The 21,361-nt window shown below is 39.0% G+C and overlaps 1 protein-coding gene across 4 annotated transcripts in view; it reads right to left on the bottom strand.

Annotated features, from left to right (window-relative positions):
* Positions 1 to 11,891: 11,891 nt before the first annotated feature.
* TMEM161B (transmembrane protein 161B) overlaps positions 11,892 to 21,361 on the bottom strand; it is a 47,468-nt gene continuing 37,998 nt past the window's right edge. For all 4 annotated transcript variants that reach the window (XM_030469706.1, XM_030469704.1, XM_030469705.1 and 1 more), the window contains one exon: positions 11,892 to 20,512. In XM_030469706.1, coding sequence (XP_030325566.1) covers positions 20,235 to 20,512 — 278 coding nt within the window. In that variant the 3' untranslated portion in view covers positions 11,892 to 20,234. The remainder of the gene's footprint in view (positions 20,513 to 21,361) is intronic.

Below are 21,361 nucleotides of genomic sequence, written 5' to 3'. Positions count from 1 at the left end.
CACAAGAGGATTATCTTCAGCTGAAGGCCTCTTGGTATGTGCTTATATTGCGGTTCTCTCAAAATAAAAAAACTGTTTAAAAAAATTAAATTTCAAAATAATAATAATAATTGAAAAAAACAAAACCTAGCAAAAACAAAACATGAATAAAACAAACCCAAATTATTCGGTCAGCCAATTATTCTGTATTTCAGCAACCAACAAAATCCCCCTGCTCTGGCCATGTAGGTCCATTCTGTCACCTCAAAGTCTCATGATTAATTCACTTATCATTGTGCAGTAACCTTTAACACCTGGCTGTGGGTAGAGGTTATTCCTGCTTACAGCTCTGACACTCTCTGCCCTAAAAAGGATGTAGTCTATGCTTAAAGTGTCTTATCAAAGTTGTTCCCCGAGCAGTACATCCCAAAACCACTCACAAAAATCTGGTTGTTAAAACTGATGCAATTTTTGTTCTAGGTGCAGCACAAAGGTTCCCAGAAGACTTTTCTGTTAGCACTGACATGGTAGCAACAAATACCCCAAAGCCACATTTCTCACATTACTCCCCCCTTACCCGTGGTTTTGGGCTTTTTTCATTCTTTGTTAACAAAACAACTAACCCATTGCAACACAGCCAAGAGAGAGCTCAAGCTGCAAAGATGACCTAAAATGAGGAGCAAGGTAGCTGTCTGCAACACCCGCATCCCCAGCTGTGAATCTGGGATCTCTCAAAACCATAGAATCACAGAGTCACAGAATGGTTTGGGTTGGAAGGGACCTTAAAACTCACCAAGTTCCAAACCCCTGCCATGGGCAGGGACACCTTCCACTAGACCAGGTTGCTCCAAGCCCCTGTGTCCAACCTGGCCTTGAGCACTGCCAGGGATGGGGCAGCCACAGCTTCTCTGGGCAACCTGTGCCAGGGCCTCACCACCCTCACAGGGAAGAACTTCTGCCTGAGAGCCCATCTCAATCTCCCCTCTGGCAGGTTAAAGCCATTCCCCCTTGTCCTGTCACTACATGCCACTTGCCCAGGTTAAGGCTGCGCGCATGATGTCACTGTTGAACAGAAATGTTGATATTAGCAGAGTGAGCCTTAGAAGCAACAGGGAAAGAAAAAAAAAAAAGAGCTAGTGAAGATTACAAGAACATTTGTAGTTTGTGCATACGACTGTACTAAAAGCCCTACAGAACTCAGTACAGAGCTGCTTGAGTCACTAACAAATTGAACCACTTTACAAAATTTGTAGCTCTTCAATAATTTTGAATCACTCTAAAATGCTCCAAACCATAAAGTCTTTCTTAACCACTGCAGACAGATAAAAAGGCACATCATCAAAATGACGGTAATCAACTCCTTCAATCTTGGGTGTGAAATGGTTCTGTATTTTTACTCTGTCATTTTTGTTTTTCACCAAGTGCAAAGAAAAAAAAGAAGCGGTCATAAGGATGCAAGGGGAAAAAAAACCCTTTCTCTGGATTCCCATGCAGTCAAATTCAAAAAACCTTGATAAGAAAAAATCACAGCTTTCTTATGCAACACTGGAAAACCTATCATAAACTTCATTTTATTGTCTTTAATATCCACCCTGTGAACAAAACAAACCATGAAGGGGTTGAACAATCCCTAGAGATTCTCCTTCAGCAGTGAAATTGTTTCATGGTCAGGAGAAGATGCACACTTGAAGCATGTTGTGCTGGGTACTGAAAATATGTTAAAAAATACATTAAGCTTCACATTGTTTTTTACCTATAACTCACACCACACAGTAGAGAGCAGTATTGAATTGTCTAGGTCAGACACTCATAACTAGGAAGGTGTGTGAATAATGGGTATCACAGTTTAGCCACTAAACCAAAGGAATATTGATGTATGGGAAAGGAAATTTCAGAATAACTCAGAAGAACATGAAAATATATTCAACCTCAAAAAACAAAATTTACAAATACCTAAAACTCTTACTTACAAAAGGATGGGAACAGAATAGTTCAATTTCTACAATGAAAAAAGAGAATCAAAACAATTAAAAACATAGCTTTTGCCACATTATTTTAATTCACAAATGTTTTAGTCCCTTGAACAGAATGGTCTTTTTCTTTTTTGTCAAAACATCACTTCCTCTTATGCTGCTCACTGCTGAAGTATAAAAGTATGTTGCCAAGCATATGCACTCCTGCATACACTGTTATTGCAAAAATCCTCCTGTCTCTGTCCCTGAGACCAGGTCCGAAGAAAAACATCCTGTTGAAACTTATTATAATGCAGCAATACGGTGTGGTGTATAAGCAACCTCAGGATGCTTAAAAGATGTGAAACAACAGAGATAGCTGCAAGGGAGAAAAACGACTGCCTTGCCAGGGCTGGAAGCAGCAACTCTCTTTGTTTTCTTTCTTTCTTTTTTTGCTTCCTCTCTCCTCCTCTGCCATGGCCAACTAAAGTAATCAGATAAACCAGGTCAGCACAAACAAACAAGGTGACCCAGCTGCAAACTAAATGGGCAAAATAGCAATGACCAAGATAGCTGGGAGGGCATATGCACCAGAGTTCAAATCTCTAGGGAACAGCTTCATGCAGCTCTGATCAATTTTTGAACATGCTTACTCTTGATTTTTACAAGTGAGTTTAAAGCCAGTATGTCACACTAATTTTGGCACTATATTTTGCATCAAATGACACAATAAACTAGTCAATAAATTGCAGAAACTTAAATGGAAATTTCTTCCCTTTTCCCAATTAATCAAAATCCATCCCTTTTGATTCTGCAGGGACTAAGCAAGCATCAGTGCCCACATTCCCTTACAAACTTCCACGTACATGGTGTATAAAACATATACATATATTTATCAGTGAAATACGGGTTAAAAGGAAGCTGCTGTCAGAACATGCTAATTCACTTAAAGTACAAGAAAAACCATGGGACGAAGCAGGGCCAGAATGGGAATCCTGCAGAAGCTTGCATAAAAATGAAAATAATGGTAAATTAAGCAAATAACATTCCTCAGTTAGCTCCAGAGTATAAAACAAGGGTGGTGAAAGGTAACCACCCATGCTGCACGAAGCCAGAGAACTGAAATAACTCTCATATAACTCTTCATCCTCAGGGCGATGAACAGCCCTTGCCTAAGGGCTGACTTTCATAGGCACAGATAAAGCAGAATTCAATTGTAAGTGGCACTGAGCCCAGCACTGCTACATCTAAATCCGATATCAATTTGCTTCTGCATAGCCAGTTAGATATATGCCCAAGTTTAAAAGTCACCAGTACATCAAAACAAGACCAGGGCCTCCACACAGGTTTAGGAGCTCACCTTGAGGCAGACAGGCGTGAACATTCTGCCCTGCAGAACTACCTCTCTGTGTGCCTGACCACACAGTGGTCTAATATTTACCCACTAAATAAAATGTTTACACTGCTAATTCAGATACATTGCAATTTTTTTTTTTTGTTCAGCAGTAGAAACTTCATTTTAAAACCCTTTTAATTGAATGACCTGTTAGGAGTATATTAAAGTGATTGAATTATTTCAGAATTTTCTAAAGGAAAGGTCATTTACATAATGATCATTTTTCACATGCACCAGCAGTAGCCATTTTTCACCCCTCCATTCCTCCCTTGCATTTAATTTTACACGGGGTAGCAAACAGGCTAAAGAGACATTGCAACCATGAAATTTACTCCAGTAATTTTCACATAGAGTTTAAAATGGAGTTTAAAAGTTAATACCAGGTAATTCCACAGTTTTGCCTATTTTTCTTTGCCTTTACCGCATGAAACCACATTAGGTTCTCAAAACTGAGTCTGCCAAGGAAAGGTAGGGGCAACTTTTGGGAGAGAAAGTCTATGAAAAGCCTCATGGAGGACGGGGAGGCAAGTCCCACATGGATGGGAAGAGTATTGGCCCAAGCCAAGTGTCTGGGCAAGATTTGCTCATGTCCTAAGGACTTTTGTCATGTCAAAGTCTTTGCAGAAAAAACAGGATACTAAGGTTATGGCTGCAGACACTTCAGCCCGCTTAAACTCACCTTCCTCATCCTCTTGGACAGTAACTTACCCTCTATGTACATGTATTCGTCAGTCTCTGGTGGTCTTATAACCAAAATATGCTTCCTCAGTGCTGCTTCTAAAATCCAGTATTTTCAACTGATGCTGCTACATGGCATTTTTCATTTGAGTACAGAACGATGAATCCATAAATAAATAAATATGTTCAGTCTTTACCAGTTGCATGTTCATTTACAACAGAATGTGCCTTGAAACACATAAGCACCAGCAGACAAAATTCCTTTCAATGTTTTGACAACTTCAATTTTTAAGTACATGAAACATTTGTACGTAAAAGGCTCAGTGTAGTCATTTTCTCAGATATAATATCCCTCTCCCAGTAAAGGGCTTGTGAAAAACAAACTCTTTATACTTTTATGTAGTTGAATCAAAAGAAAGAGAAGTTGGAAGTAAAAACAGGACTGTAGAGACTAAAAATTTGAAGAAACATTTTTTATAAGCAGCACATGCCTTGAACACCTCAAAACTTATTTCTCACTATTTTGGAGTGATAATAATCTAATTTGTTTTTAAAAAGGAGAAATATGAATAAATCCACTTAAGCAAATAAGTGAATTATCAGGGCATTTCTTACAACCCACTGAAGAGCTGCTCTATTTAACATAGGTCTGCACCACAGACATCAGCAGCTGACTTTGGGCATATTTATTCCTATTTAATGCTTTCCACCAAAGGCTACCTCCTCCTTTGCTACAGTTCTGCAATGGAGAGAAAATACCTGCAAGTTTTTTGTGCTGATTGGGAAGTTAAGACAACACAGATAGAAAGCGTCATATTAATCAAAATCTGGTAAAAATAAAGATCATCACACTGAAAGAAACTATTAATTCTGAAATTAAAATATATTTTCTTTGAGTTCAGAATAACTTTGTTTTGTATAGATGCGGACATCAGGAACTTGTGGAGCTGGCAGAGATTGGAGGCTTTTACAGAAGGCAACAAACCTGGACTTTACATGCACTCCCAAAGGGACAAATTTATGCTGCAGGGTGACTTAAGTATGTTTCAACTCATGCAGCTGCTCATTCTCAAAAATGTGTAAGAAAACTGACTTCTTTAGTGGGAGTAAAGAGAGATGATAAATAATGGTACCATGGAAAGAGGAAAGGAACCAGAACATGAAGAAAGATGTATTTCATTCATAACCAAACTCAAAACCAGCGAAACAACAGCACACAAATAAGAGGAAGCAAACAAAAATCTAAACCAGGAAAATGGACAAAACTAAGAAAAACAAGAATATCTAAGGGACAATGGAAATAGTAAGGAAAATTAATAGCTCTTACTTAATAGAGAAATTAAAGACAGAAGCTGCTGGAATGCTCCTTAACTGTCTTGTTAATTTTTCAGGATACAAAAGAAAAGACTACCAAATACAAAGGAAAGTTAGATGCATTTCATCAGGAGTGCTTGAGGAAGGTCACTGGAGTTCTTTCTGCACTGGCCACAAGTGTCACCAGTTGACCAGCCCCAGAAAGCTCACGGGCGGCAAGAAGTTTCATGGGGCTGAAGAGAGAGAAATACAACATCCACCTGTAGAACGTGTGGGGTAACTGCGGTTATTAAAGCACCCAACCCAACTCCAACCTCCAGGCAAAAACCCTGAAGAGATTCCTAATCAATTTGTAAACTCTGAAGTAATAAATACAGCTAGCACAGATCTGTCAACCTCTAGTGGAAGATGCCTCTGCCCATGGCAGGTCGTGCCAAACCAATCTAATTCCCTTCTTTCACACAACTGCCCTGATGGTGAAGAGGAAAGTAAGAGCTGCTCGCTTTTATTAAGGTCTTTGAGGCACTCAACCAGGAAATTTTCATAATAGAAATATATGGATTAAGAGTATGAAGCACGTACATGCCAGTTAGGACATGATGCAAAAGAACCACTATGAGAATTTCACTGTTAAACAGGGAGTATATAATGGGGATGGTGTTTACACATAAAAAAACATAGAGGCAAACATATATACAATGCATGTGTGTGTGCACTCCTATGAAGACAATATGCTTCTATATTTTCCTTAGCATCTTGGGAGTTGGACAAGATGACCTTTAAGGACTTGTCCAACCCAAACCATTTTGTGGTTCTGTGATTCTATGATCTTAGTACGTTTGCATAGAAAACACACAATACATCTAATGGACGCAGGTTACGATTACTTTGAATTTAAAGTAACTTTGATGGAGAAAAGATCTAAAATCAATATTTTAAAAAAAAAAAGTAACAAAGTGTCAAGTACTACACTTAATAAAAAAGAATAATAGGCAATAACCATCTTGCAATTGTACAGCATAAAAGGATCTGGGAATTGTCAAATATCCAGATAAGAACCAGTGCTGCAAAGCTGCTGCAAAACAAGAGGCAGAGTTAATTGTGAGATACATTAAACAGGACTATCTTATTAACACTTGGTACATCATCATCTGGGAAGGTTGAAAGTAAAGGACAGGAGTTAAAAACACCAGGAGCACAGTAGTAGTCTGTACATGTATATGAAGGATGAGGAATAGTTGGCTAAATCTCTACAGATTGTGGGGGAGTGCACCTGTCTGGTGTCCCCCTTTTGAGGGTGAGGAGATGGCACAAGTACAGGATGCTGAGAGAGATGGTAAGCAAGGGCCTGTAGGGACAGGACAGGGGATAATGGCTTTAACCTGCCAGAGGAGAGACTGAGATGAGCTCTTAGGCAGAAGTTCTTCCCTGTGAGGGTGGTGAGGCCCTGGCACAGGTTGCCCAGAGAAGCTGTGGCTGCCCCATCCCTGGCAGTGTTCAAGGCCAGATTGGAGGTTGGACGGGGCTTGAAGCAACCTGGTCTAGTGGAAGGTGTCCCTGCCCGTGGCAGGGGGTTGGAACTGGATGAGTTTTAAGGTCCCTTCCAACCCAAACCAGTCTGTGGTTCTGTGATTCTACAGAGCATGTGCCCGAAGGTGAAACCCTCAGGTGAGGACACAGCGGGCTCCTGAAGAGGCTGCTCTGCTGAAAGCAACACCCCTCAGCTAAAATCTGTGCTCTAGAAAGCAGACTCCACAGTGAAAATTAAGATATGAAGGAAAAAACAATATAGATGAGTTAAAAAAAAAAAACAAAACAAAATATAGATGCTAATAAGGGAGAAAGTCTCCAATCCCACTTATGAAGAATTTAGTAACAGAGAAGGAACCTCTGAATTCCCACTGAAACATCCTAAACCAACCACAACAGCTTGCTTGAAGTACCCATCACCAGACACCCATTTGTCACCAGTGTTCTGATGAAAAGTTGGAGTTGTAGGGGTTGGAGGGAAGATAGATCTCCAAAGTAGTTTCTTGACAGTAGCACATAAGTCTCAATAATATAGCTATCAAAAAGTTAATAATAATAACAATGGTAATAATTCATAGAAGGAAAAAACAAAATGGTTCTTACCTCCAGGCATTTAAGAGAAGTGGAACCTTCAACTGCCAGCTCAGACTTGAAGCTAGTGAGTGCAACAGCAAGAGTCCTCCTGGTAACAATTTCTGATGCTTGGGAATCCAAAACTTGCAATAAAACCTAAGTGGCAGTTCTTGAGCTTCCGCCTGGCTGCTTACCTAAGGAACTCACCTGCTCTGTTTTTAGCTGAGAAGTAAGAATTGTAAGATTGGAGCATAGGAATAAAAAGTTCAAGTGCTGAAGACTTACAGTTCTAACTCTGTAATTACAGAGTAATGTTCTGACTCCACTCTTCGCATGGAGTTCAATTCAGCGCCTTTTAGAAACAGAATTTCCGGTGAAGTTTTCTTTTCTCAGGTAGCATGAAGCCCCTAAACAGATGGAATGTAACATTTATATTTCATTACTTTATATTTCTTCATTTTCAAATTTAATTACTGTTATTCTAGTTATCAGCAAAGCTGTATTTTAAAATCTCTCACTGCTTACAACTTTTCAAAGGCTTATTTATTATATTATTTTAATTATATTATTGCAATACAAAAAATGGCTACATGTAGTCTAGGTTAAAGAGATTAAGTATATGCCTTTCCTCCTAGTCATACAGCAATCCAGCCACAGCAGTGCCGACACAGAAGTTCCAAAATCCCAATCTTCAGAAAAAAATTAATTAAACTGTGGTTTAGCTGTTTGCCTCCAGGTTCTTTTAGTTGATTAGCCTTGTATTGAGAGCTTGCTCACCCACAGCAGCCTAGAGAGAGGTTGTCTGAAGACAACCCAGTGGAGAATTCACCACTTCATCTTATAATGTAATTAGTGACTCTTAAAACTGCGTTTTCTACTACCATAATTTATCTAGCATCAAGTTCCAGTCTCTGGTTCCTGTTCTGTCTTCCTCTAAGATTAGAATCCTTCTCTATGCAGTTGTTATTCCACATTAAGGTACTTTAACCCCTGAATCTTCCCTTTACACTCTGCAGAGTTCTTTACACTAAAAGTGGTTTTCCTAGTCCTTAAATCCTCCACAGCTTTCCCAGGTTTTCACATGGAAAACAACAGAGCATACCACCTCGCAACACAGTTTTGTGGCATTGGTCCCACTCATCCTGTGCGACACATTGCAACCTCCAACTCACTCGTTTGGATTGTTAATCCATGTCCCATTCACTCCTCACCATCCAGATGGATTTTAGCAATGTTTATTGAACTGCCAAACCACCAGGCTATGCTTTCCTGTGGCCAGAAAAACCCTGTCCAGATCAACTGCTTCCTTTATCTTCTGTCCTATAAATTTCAGCCCAAATTTGGTTGGACTCGGTGCTTCTAAAGGCCTTTTCCAACCTAAGCAATTCTATGTTCTGTATAATGCTCTGCTGTACCCCCCACCCATGCTCCCTTCCCCACTTCTGTGAGCTCATGTTTCCTGGGAGATGATAGTAACAGCTTAATCCCACTCCAGGAGCAAGAGGACAGGGAACTGGCAATCTGGACAAGATGCATGGTGTTTGGGCTGAAAACTTTTGTATTTTACTCTTCTAATCAGGCTGATACCAAAACATGTGCTCACCCAAGGAAGATAATTGGATTTCAGGACCAAAACTTGCAGGTATGTCCTATTCCAAATATAACCCAAATGAATGGGAAACAACTGGATATCTGTGATCCTAAAAGATGAGATACACCTAACTTCAATTAAGGGCCTGTATTCTTTTAGCTTCTGACATATGCATAACATATGTCCTTCTGGCATATGCTTCACACTGTGCCCCATCGATCCACAAATATGAGCATTTCAGGAAATCAGACAAGCACTACACTCCTTGAAAACCTGCTTTCAAATTTGACTGGTGGCAAGAACATGAGCAGGGGCTGGTTATCCAGAATCACTGACAGGAGGTTGTGAATCTCCCAGAACAAGTATAACAAATTAATTTCAATTTTTAATGTAGATTTAGGGGAAAATAATATTCCTCCAAAAGAGTAACCTCCCAGTCTCTGCTGTGTCCCTTTTGCAGAATAGCCTATTAATCAGGCAAGAAACAATAACTGTGTTCCATCTTCTTTAAAAATTCTTCATAAAATGTAAATTAAAACTGCAAGATCTTCATAATTTTCGCAGCCCTATCTAGACCAGCTAGCACGGGACAGGTACCAGGTACTTGCCCTCTTGGCTGGAGATCACTTCCAAGCCTTCCTCTACCACGGAACATACCCTGCTAAAGCTAACATTTCAAAAAGCTGGATAGTCCCTAGGCTATTACACTGAACCACATATGCTTGCGCTTGACAATGGAGGTCAGCTTTGCTAGTTTTCCTCACTGAAGACTTTAGCATGTGAACCTGATGGGTTTAAAAGCAAGACTTCATACAACCCTTGAGATCAAAGGCTCACTTACCATTCCAGGAGCACGCTGCTGAGACTTTCACAGCAGAGCAGATGAATGTGAAGAGCTGGAAGAGTGGAGCACACGCACCTTTGTGACAGCTGTATCTGTGTCTAGCAGAGGGATGAATGCTTTTTCCAGGCTACTGCTTGTCTGAGCTCTGCAGGACTGGAACACTTCAGGCTGGAGAGGGTCCAGAGAAGGGCCACAAAGTTGATCCAAGGACTGGGAAGCCACATGAAGAAAGGCTGAGAGAGCTGGGTCTGTTCAGCCTGATTAAAAGAAGGCTCAGGGGAGCCTTATCACCATCTTCCAGTATTTAAAGAGTGGCTACAAAGAAGGATACTCTCTTTTTACAAGGAATCACATGGAAAAGACAAGGGGTCATGGGCACAAGTTACTGCTGCAAAGATTCCAATTGGAAACATGAGGGAAATGTTTTCCCAATGAGAACAATCAGCCATCGGAATAATCTCCCCAGTGAAGTGATGGGCTCCTCAACACTGGACGGTTAAGATTTGGCTGAACAGGGTGCTGGAACATCTAGTCTAGGTCATGCTTTGCCTAGAAAGGTTGGACGAGTTGACCTTTGAGGTCCCTTCCAGCCTAGGATTCTAGGATTCATGGGTAGAAAAGAAGCTGTAGACAGCCCAAGTAATCTGGTTGTGTTCAGTATGGCTCTAGCAGAACTCTTTTTGAAGGTTAAACACAAGCTGTGTAGGGTGCAGAAACCTAGCCTAGAAAAAATCTTGGGAAGCACCAACATTGTGTCACCATCCGCTAATTCATTAACTTGGAAGTAGCAAAGTAGCATCACCACTTATCTGAAGTAGAAGGATGGACTATACAAAACAGGCTAAACAACAATTCTGCTGCAAAGTCTAGTGGATTGTAGGGTTTCAAGCTTCAGGTTGCATGGAGAAAGCAAAAGGCTGAGACGCTTCTGAGACAGATTTCCCACCACAGGTCCTTACCTTCCTCCTAATCATGATGTTAAAGTTGCCCTATTAGCCAACGTAGGTTTGATCACTGTCAGGACTTTTGATCAAAGTCCCACAGCCTCATACACTTTCAAATCCCCACATCAGAAAACAAGACAAGGCCAGGTTGGATGGGGCTTGGAGCAACCTGGTCTAGTGGGAAGTGTCCCTGCCTGTGGCAAGGGTTGGAACTGGATGAGCTTTACATCCTTTTCAAACCAGACCAGTCTGTGACTCTGTGATTCTATGATTCCTAGGGACTGTGGGGTACTTTTTCTCTCAGCAACAGGACTGTCCTTTATAATTGAAGGGTCTTTGGTACCACTTTGGTTGTAGGTTGAAGGAGGCTGGTTTTTTCAAGGATTTTTTTAACCACTGCCAAACTATCTGAGCAGTTTTGGCACCATTCATCTGTATATACTGCACACACGGAAAGCAATCAGTGCATAACCAAATCTGATATTCCCAAAATCAAATTAAAAAACCCCAAAGGTTACAAGATGTCATTAAGTATATTCCTTCTCAATGCTGTTAGGATGACAAAAATAGGAGAGATCATGTAATGCGTTTTCAAACACATTACTTCTCTTTTTTTAAGAGACAGCAAATGCAACCCCCTTTTAAGTGGTTTCCAATCAGGAAGGGTGATGGTCAAGAAAGCTCATAAATCCTGGGAAACTCAGCATTCCCTCCATGCATCATGGTGTACAGCCAGTCTTTTCCCCAGTTAAACTGTTAAACTGTTAAAAGTTAAACTGTTCCCAAATTTCAATTCTGAAACTCTCAGAAATTAAGACATTTACATCAAACCTGTAAGCGTTTTTTTGTGGGTAAACTGCTTATTCATGTGAATAGACATTGTCGGCATTACCCTAGAAAACTCTTTATTCTGCAGCACTCTGAACAAGGAGGGATAAATGGTATTGTCAATTATTTCTAAAAAGATAAATCATTTAGGCTAACATAGAAACTGAAAAGTCTGGTTACCACATATTCATTAAGAAACCTGGATATTTTGCACAAGTTGATAACAAATGGGATATATCACACAAAATATAGAAAACAAAAATCACACTGATAGACAATAAACATTTATTGATCTTTGGCTTTAGGAATCATCCTATTTTGGATATGGGAAATACTATATAAAATAATGGAAGATTGTTTCAGGTTTTTTTAAACCTACATACTGTAAAACAGTCTATTATTTTACAGTGCACAAATGCAAGGCATGCAGAGTACATGTTGGGACACTGAAGTACTATAGAAGCATCCCTGCAGTAGACATCAAATGTCTGACATGGATCAACACTTTACAAAAGCAAGCAAGTTGGTGGGGCAGTTGATACACAGCAGATACCAGGGTTTCTCTTCAACTTGCTGTGGTATTACCATTAGCAACTAGTGGATATAAAATTAATTTTAGCAGTAAGTACATTATAAAAACAATGTTAAATGATAACATTTCAACAGAATGAATGGGGAAAAAGAAAGTATAATCTTGTTTCACTGTGCAAAATTTACTGATGTTAGAGGGATTTAGGTGTTTAGATGACAAACCAATTCTTACTATTTTCACATTAATAAAATGCTGCCTGATACATGGTAACATTAAGCAAGACAGAACCAGCTTCTTAAATGCTCTACAGTAAAACAAGCAATATAATTTCTTACAAATAGTGTAAGGAAATGTTTAGTAAGCTTACTGGAGCAAGTTTTCCCCAAACTGTGTACTACATACAGTACGGATTGCTACAGCCACTTTTTAGAGCTGAAAGCTCAAGTGCTTTTGTAAGCCTTCCTCAGAGGAAGGCTTCCTTTGGTAGAATTGAACCAGCAACACCACCTCCACTTACAAGCACTTCATGTTTAGGATGCATAATTAATTCAGCAGTAGGCACCTGCTATTTCCTCAATGTTTTAATTTCCCTGCTGAACCAGACCAGGCAGGTTCCACCTCCAGCACTTGCTGCCCTTGGAAGCAGCTGAAGAGTAAGGAAGGGTGGTTTCACTGTTCCAACACCCCAGCAGTGGGTGTTGAGTACAAGGTGTTAACTTTTCCCTTGAAGCCTCTTTGCTTGATGCAAGCCAGCAGTGTTACAATCCAGCTCTTCTGTGGTCTTTGTACCCCAAATCCATACTGATGCAGTGAACTTCAGTGCATCTGAGCTCAAGAAGAACCACTTACCTGGCTGAAGTCACCCATGTGCCTGCACAACTGGGGCACAACTGACACCCAGGGTGTCACTACAAAACCTTGTTAAGCAACAGTCAGGCCTTCCAGAACTCTTTAAGTCCTCTCTCTCAGTCATATAAAAACAAAGGCTGGAGCACCTCCCCTATGAAGAGAGGCTGAGAGAGTTGGGCTTGTTCAGCCTGGAGAAGAGAAGGCTCCAGGGGGACCTTATAACAGTCTTCCAACACCTAAAGAGGCTGACAAGAAATCTGGAGAGGGGCTTCTTACAAGGGCCTGTAGGGACAGGACAAGGGGGAATGGCTTTAACCTGCCAGAGGGGAGACTGAGATGAGCTCTTAGGCAGAAGTTCTTCCCTGTGAGGGTGGTGAGGCCCTGGCACAGGTTGCCCAGAGAAGCTGTGGCTGCCCCATCCCTGGCAGTGTTCAAGGCCAGGCTGGACTGAGCTTGGAGCAACCTGGTCTAGTGGAAGGTGTCCCTGCCCATGGCAGGGAGTTGGAACTGGATGAGCTTTAAGCTCCCTTCCAACCCAAGCTATTCCATGATTCTATGATTCTGTGAAAACTGAATGCACAGGTCACAGTAGGGTGTTATACACCAGTTAGGAGGTGGGCAAAGCTGTTACATTATCATCACAGTAATGGGAATGGAAAAGATTTCTTCAAAATCTTACTTGCCTCCAATGTGTAATAACCCATAAACACACACGGACATTCTAATGCCAAAACTAGTGAGTTTATAGCAAATCCCATTTTAAGGGCTAGCAAGCCTTGCATTTTCTTTCCAAAAGTTAACTTTCTATTACGTAGCAAAACAACCGCAAATATTCACACAAGGAATTTAAAGCACGTCTTCTAGAGATCACCCACATTCAGGCACTTTAGTCTACAGAGTACAAAAAGAATGCAACATTACTGTAGGTTGTTTATTATTTGTAGTAGTTGTACCTAAGTATTATCCACACCGACTAAGGAAAAGCAATCCCAAACACTAACCAACAAACGGTCACAAAGCCCCAACCCAGAACACAGCATATCCCCAGCGTCTCCAACAAGTGCTGCACTCTCCTGTTCACATATCCCGATGAACCTCTACAGCATAAAGCAAACAGAACAATTTGTTTTGAATCAGCCACAGGTAATGCAACACCAGTCAGGGACACGTCAATACAACGCAACAACCATCTGACACCATCTTCGCTGTGAAGCATGAAGTTCTTAATACCTGTAAAGCTGTAACTACAAAAATCATATTTTAACAGTAATTTAGCAATAAGAGGAAGCTGGAATTTACATAAATAGCATCAGTCTTTCTCATTTGGCAAATACTGAAGGAAGGGAGGGAAGCCTTTTCTTCTTAGGTTTGTTCAAGAGCAGGAAGCATTATGTGCTTTTCACTTAAAAAGACAAAAAAAAGAGACTATTAACAGAAGAGCAACACTGAATTTATGTGTGTTCCCAGCAACAAAGAAACATAAAGGAAAATATTTACAGCTTGGAGGATGTTCCCTGTGCAATTTGCATCAAGTCTACCTTATGAGAAATTTTAGGCTTAAATTATTTAATAGCATCTTTACATTAACATTTGCTCACATAAGTGGGAAGATCGAACATTATACAGATTCCTGTGATTGCTATTACAGAGTATTTACGTATTCCTCCTAGAAGACCTTACATAGTGAAAACATGCAAGATTGTTACAACAGGACAAAGGAATGACTGAAGACAGGAAAAATAAAAACTGCTGGCACATCATGACATGGGTATGAACTGTATTTACGAAATAAAACTTTTGTTGCATTTAATTGTTCCAGGTTTTTATAAAAAAATACTATAAATCCCCATTCTTGAAGCTTAGAACATACACAGGAAGCAGATTTACAGTGAGCAGAGGGAAAGAGAACAAGGTTGACCTGAAGCACAATATATTTTAAGCCAGGCTTTAAAAAATTCTTAGCGGCATTATAAAATAGAAATGGCCTGCTACTGAGGAGGTTTGTATAAAGCTACTCTCGAAACTCTACTGAGGTGTGTGTTTGTTTTATAAACAGCAGAGTAATACACATAAATGTGTTGTTGAGAGAAATGCTGTGAATCCAAACAAAAATTCCTGACTGATGTGTCACATATGGAAAAAGTTTCACATATGGAGAAAGTTTGTTATTTACAGGTGGATTTCACCCTGCAATATAAAACTGCATACTTGTTAATACTTCAGTCTCGACATCAAGTTTTAAAAACAAAATTTAGTGTAGAAGTATTTGACTTCTGGTTGCAGGCACTGATATTAATTAAAAAAAATTAAAATATGATCCATGGTATCAGGATTAAACATAATTTCCATTAAAAACACCACTGAAACTAAAGTTATAAAAAATACATATATACTGGCAGGCAAAACAATGTCCAGTGCAGCATTACTCTCCTGGCAGTCCACAGTGAGAGACTGGAAAAAGTGCAGCATATAGAGATGTCAGTAAAAGCAGCCTTGAAATAACATCTTGGCCTCATGATCTCACCCCCAGAAGAGGAAGACCTTTCAGTGTGGTGTTAGAAGGAGATCAGACATGCCATCTATATCAGTGCATGCACTGCCAAAGCCATGCAGCATGGCAGACCTTCCTAAAGAAGAAATTGCATAAAAATCACTCCAAAGCACAGGCTGAGTGCTCTGTATCAGCTTGCTTAACTAGAACAAACATCTGGCTCCAATGCTTGTTGCCTAGATGCTCTTTAGAGTAATTATCAGTGAGGTCAAAATATTGCTCTTAGTTTACCATTTGGGATTTAGGCTGCAGATGCCAAAAATAACAGTCTTACTTGCTCATAATGCTAAACATTCACATTTAAAATTCGATTTCGGATACAAGTGATCTGCTGTTGCCTTCCTCTCTTTCTACTGTGGCTGAGCAAAATCTTAAGACTTCTCCAAGAGAACACACAATTTTCTTTGACCTCGTTTTCATTGAACACTTCCATTTTCTCTGTGTACTTAATTCTTCAATCTGAACTAAAACTTTCTAGTAACTTTGTAGTGACAAAATGAACAGTGGGGTTAAGTCTGGGGGTTTGCGGCAAACAAATAAATGTACAAATTGAGTTGTGTGACAAAGCATGGAGTATAGCATTTAAAAACTGTTCAAAATCTTCTCTGGAAAACAAGCGAATGTTCAAAAGGGCTTTGAGAATAAAGAGGCATAAGACCTTTTGCCTTGGAGAGCCTTCCAACAGCTTTTAAGATTAGATGCTTTAAATTTTCTATGTGGTACGTCCAAGACCTCAATTACCACAATTACTGTGACAAAGTACAAAACATTTCATTATTCCTTTGAAGTCAATTGACATTTCTGTACTTGCCAACTGTTTTACAGACTGAGGTTATGCTACCCAATTGTGCTGTTGATGTATCGTGGTGGCTTTTTTGTTTGTAGGTGTGTTTGGCTTTACAACCCACATAAGCACACATCTTTATTCACACATCTCACAGTACTTGTGACTCAAAGGAGAAGAACTGTCATAGGAATGACTTTTCTAAAGCATGTTCTTCTGTACAAAGATGTTCTCTTGCACCAATACTACTTGTTTATTCCCCATCACTTTATCACTTGATTGTTATGCAAAAGCAGCCTGGAAGAAGAAAAAACTGCAGCTAAAAATACCTCAAAACCTGGCAAATCTTGTAGTTTGAGAAGGTATCAAAAGAGAACAAGCACTGCCTAAGAACACTGCCTGCAAAGTGGAAGAAAAGGCTTGTTATAATTTATTCTTCTCTTCTTAATCGACTCCTCTAAGCTCAGAAACAGCCCAAGTGTTATGTTTGGACTTCCCTGAACTTGCTGGAAGACTTGGATTTATCACTACCTTTAATATTTTGTCTAAAGGGACTACTATAATAACAGTACAGTGTTTAAACAATCATTAACAAGTTTGTTCATATTTCAGCTGAAATTCAAAGTTATTTAAACTATTTAAAGGAACTAATCCTTCAAAAATAGAGTAATTTAACCAAATAGATTAATTTAAAGCAAAACAATAAAAACCAAAATATGATCCTGAGCTAATTTAGCCCAGCCAGTTCTCTGTAGGGAATGCAGGGAAAAAGCTGCAGACAGATAGGAAAAAGAAATAAAGCTAACAGTCACATTACTGGAGTGAGAGAGATCAGAATTAAGGAAGAAATAAGGAAAGAAAGAAACGCTGATTCTCTGCAAAAGGCACCTTTCCTTCTAAAATCTCTCTGAAATTAAGTAGGTAGTGGGCAAAAAGCAAGACTAAATGTTTAAGAATACTGAATAAAAGTTACTAAGATTTCAGTAATGTTTAACCTGCTTTTCCATTTCTGCAAGATGCTTCCTCCTCCTCCCAGGTGCTGATAAAGTTACCCACGAAGAAATAAAAGCATTTGCTTGCTGCTGTTTTGAAGGAGCTTACAAAGAAGTGAGCAGATACTGCTTTGAAGCTTACATGGAAGTCAGGACTATCAGGGTTGCTATTTTATTAAAAAGTCAATTTTGATCATGTCATGTAGTTGTAGGAAGCACTGCTCATAACCATTGCAATATGCTCCCTCTCGTTTCACTGTCACCTCACATTTCAAAGGCATTTATTGCTATATTTTAGTTATTAATAAGCCTCCTAGACTCATGTAAGGATTAAATGGATCCAAAGAAAGACCATCTATCAGACTGCTGACCAGAAGGCCAGCCATTCTGTTCTGCAGAACAATGAAACAGCAAGTGCTGATCTCAACCTTAGCAACATCCAGATGCCTATTCACTGTGATCAGTGCAACATTCAAAGAGTAAGACAGCAACAGCTCTTACCAAAAGCTCTATGAAGCTCAGCTGTGCACACAATCTTTGCTGAGTGCAATATAACTACAGCTCAGTTTTACTTATGAGCTTCCGAAATACCTATGCCAACAGAAACTTTGTTACTTAACGTTATGTTGATGTCTTCTCCAGTATCCAAAGTTTATTCCCATCCTTCAGTTGCAACAATAGGTTAAATCTTCTCTATAGTGAGCTTCATCAGCCAAGTTCACTGTCAGAATCAAACTGCCCTATACCGCTTTATTTTCCTGAATAAAACATTAACATTGGATACCTAACTATAACTTAAAAGCTGACCTTATTAATTTTGTTAGTAATGACACATCTCGAATTAATAGAAAGTGGGTCCAGTGTTGCTGGACCTGTCACCACGTGTCATTCTATTCATCTGAAAGTCATTTCCTAGGAATGTTTTGAGGTCTGAATCTATGAAGTCAAATATTTTTCCTTAGGCCAATTCACACTGTTAAGCCTTTGTCCCTGTTAGTTATGAAAAGTTGGTGTGAAAAAAAAAAAAACCCAAACCAAAGATTACTGCACCAGTAGCACTGAAATACTACACTACAATGAAACCAGTAGACTCATGCAAGGTGTTCTCAGACATCCCCAACGCATGCGGTAAGTACTAGCTGGTGTACAAAAATCTTTCCCTAGTATCAGTAAATGCAATTTAATAAACTAATAAATAACTTAAAAGGCATTCAACATAGTAAGACCATTATCGCCAGCTTAAATTCTTGATTTTCCGCATTGAGTTTGTTTTCCCATATGGTAGGTTTGCTACATATTAAATAGTTAAGCTCTTCCATTTATAAATGCTTGTTATATGCCAAAGCCGTATGCAAATTCAGGAGAGAAAGAATAGTAACATCAAAACAGCTAGTATTGGTTAAAAATACCACTGACCTCTGCAAAGTATATTAACTTTTTTAAAAAGTTACTGCACATAAATCCCCACTCCTGTTTTGCAATTACACAAAACATCTGAAAAATTGTCATTCTACTTTGTTTTGCAATGGTTTTACACTTGGAATCTATCCTTCCATTTAAGCAAAGCTTGCAATGTTAATGCTTTGCTCCTCCTTCTTATAGCTGTTTTATTAAACAGAAAATCTATTTCTGAAGCCAAGAGATACTGGTTGTTACTATACGGCCAAGTTAACACAGATTAGAGTGGCAAAAGATGATGATCTGACAGAGCTGAAATTTCAAGATTAAGAGTTTAAGTAGATCTTTTCTTCCCAAAGAGCCTAAGTTCTTTAGTATAGCTAAGTACCTTTGAAGAGGCACCAAAAACAAATAGCCCTTTCAACTGAACTTTCAAAAAAAAAGTAATTTTCGTTTTTCACTTTAAAAGGGATCTTGAAATTACTAGATACATATACATTCCTCTCCCATGGCCCTGCAAGATACATTCAGTAATTTAAAAAAAAGTTTCCATATTTTATAACTTCATATATATTATATATTTAATATATAATATATATTTATATGTACACTACACAGATACATACACTCTCAGTCAGCAGGATTAAACTATTTTGTTTTGAAATGTTTGATTGGTGTCACTACTCTTATATTGTTTTGTGAATTCAAAGGAATTTATCTGTTACCTGAAAAGAAGAAATTTAAAAGATCCAAATGGAATCTGTGGATCAATATTAGCACCGATACAAATGGCCATTACTTTAAAATGACTGCAGGGACTGAAATAATATGTTTTTTATAACTCTCCTCTTACTGCACAAGCATTCCTGCAAAATATTCAGGCAGCAATACCTGTCAGGCCCATACATCTATTCCTGTTAAATTTAAATTTTATACAACTTTCCTTACTGTAATATACAGTATCTCTTTTGTTCTGTTGGATTTTTTCATTTTTCACAGAGAAAAGTGATCAACAGCTATCCAACAGAAAATTTTTTTTTTTTTTAAATCCCCAATCTCCTTCCATTGTATGGCTCAGTTTCAAGATTTAATTGATAGGCAGCCACCACCACTATAACCAGTACCCTTCTGGCACAGTTCAGTCACTGACTGTTGACACTTAGAACACAAAGTTTTGAGGCTGGCTTGCTGTTTATGGAAACCAAGATACCCAGAGGTCGTATCTTTTTGTCACCACCTGCCAAACAATAATGTCAGTGAGTCCCGATACTATAATTCAATTAGTTACCTACCATTTGGGTAACAAAAAATAACAAACCCAGTTGCGATTTTAAACATTATAAGAATATTCACCCTGAGAACACAGAGGAAGTGTTTAAAAAAAATTCTGATATGTTTTCTCTTCATTTATAGTTCTCTTCTTTTCTCTTCATCTCCTCCTGGGCACCTGGGTTTGTATCTAGTATTTGACTTCACATACGCTTTCTCAGTTGACCTGTTCAGGCGACAGTCAGGTACTGGTGATAGAAAAGCCCAAAAAGGCTTGTAGAAAAGAGGCAAGCAGCAATCCACCAGGTGAGGAAAGACAGGAGTCCCCGGAAGAGGAGAGGAGTGAAAATATTCTTTAGGCTTCCCAACGCCATTGTTATTTGTACTACAGTTACTTTCATCTTTCCATCAACAGGTGGAGACTCAGAATAAACTGAACTGGGAAGCAGACTGTTTTCTACTGGAGTGTCAGAATTCAATTCTGGATAGATGCCCCAAGAATAATTACCTGTTAAAAAGAAACGAGTAACAGATTTTTGTAGAATTAAATTCAAGTTCTGTTATTTCTAGCACTCTATAGATCATCTTAGATATACTTTTCACACACACATAAAACCAGAAGTTTTTATAACTTGGTAAATACTAACTGTATGTCATCCTGATCATACTAGTGAGCTATTAGGATTCATCTTACCTTTTGACAACCCAACATCTAGATGTGAAGATGTGACATAGTTGCTTTGGGACCCCTGTCAGTGCTGGGTATGATTCATCTTACCAGATGTAGATGTCTACTCCAGAATGGGATGAATCACAGCCTAATAAAGCCTATCTCTTTCCGTTGACATTTTGCAAAAAGAATGCCATGACTGCATGGCAGACTGTGAAAGACATCCCTCACAAGAAAGAAAGAAGAAAAAAAAAGACCCCAAGAGCGACATCAGCTCTCCCAACAATGAAATGAACCCCATATCTCACAACTTCCATTCAAAATGCGTACTGAAGACTGAAAAGCTGAAAAAAAAAAAAAAAAATCCCTTAACAGTTGCTCATAAGGTTAAATCATCAATGCTTTATACAGCTTTCTTTTAAAATACTTTTTAAGAGACATTTCAACAGAAGTAAAGAGCGTTATTGGCTGTATTGCACAACTTCTCAGAAATAAATCAAACAAATTAGCATATAATTGAAAGATGTCAAAAGCAGCAACAGAAGAGGACTGCTTAAAAGCCACACATCGGAATATTTTATACTGCAGGGAACTACAGTGTATTTCCGTACTGCAGGTACCTGTACATTCTAATTTTCTTCAGCAAGCTGAAAACATAAGAGCCCTGCGTAGAACAGAACACATTTT

Source organism: Strigops habroptila, chromosome Z (assembly GCF_004027225.2).
Source record: "Strigops habroptila isolate Jane chromosome Z, bStrHab1.2.pri, whole genome shotgun sequence".
NCBI lineage: Eukaryota > Metazoa > Chordata > Aves > Psittaciformes > Psittacidae > Strigops > Strigops habroptila.
Note: the sequence above shows the minus strand (reverse complement) of the source record. Positions and strands in the feature narration are given on the sequence as shown.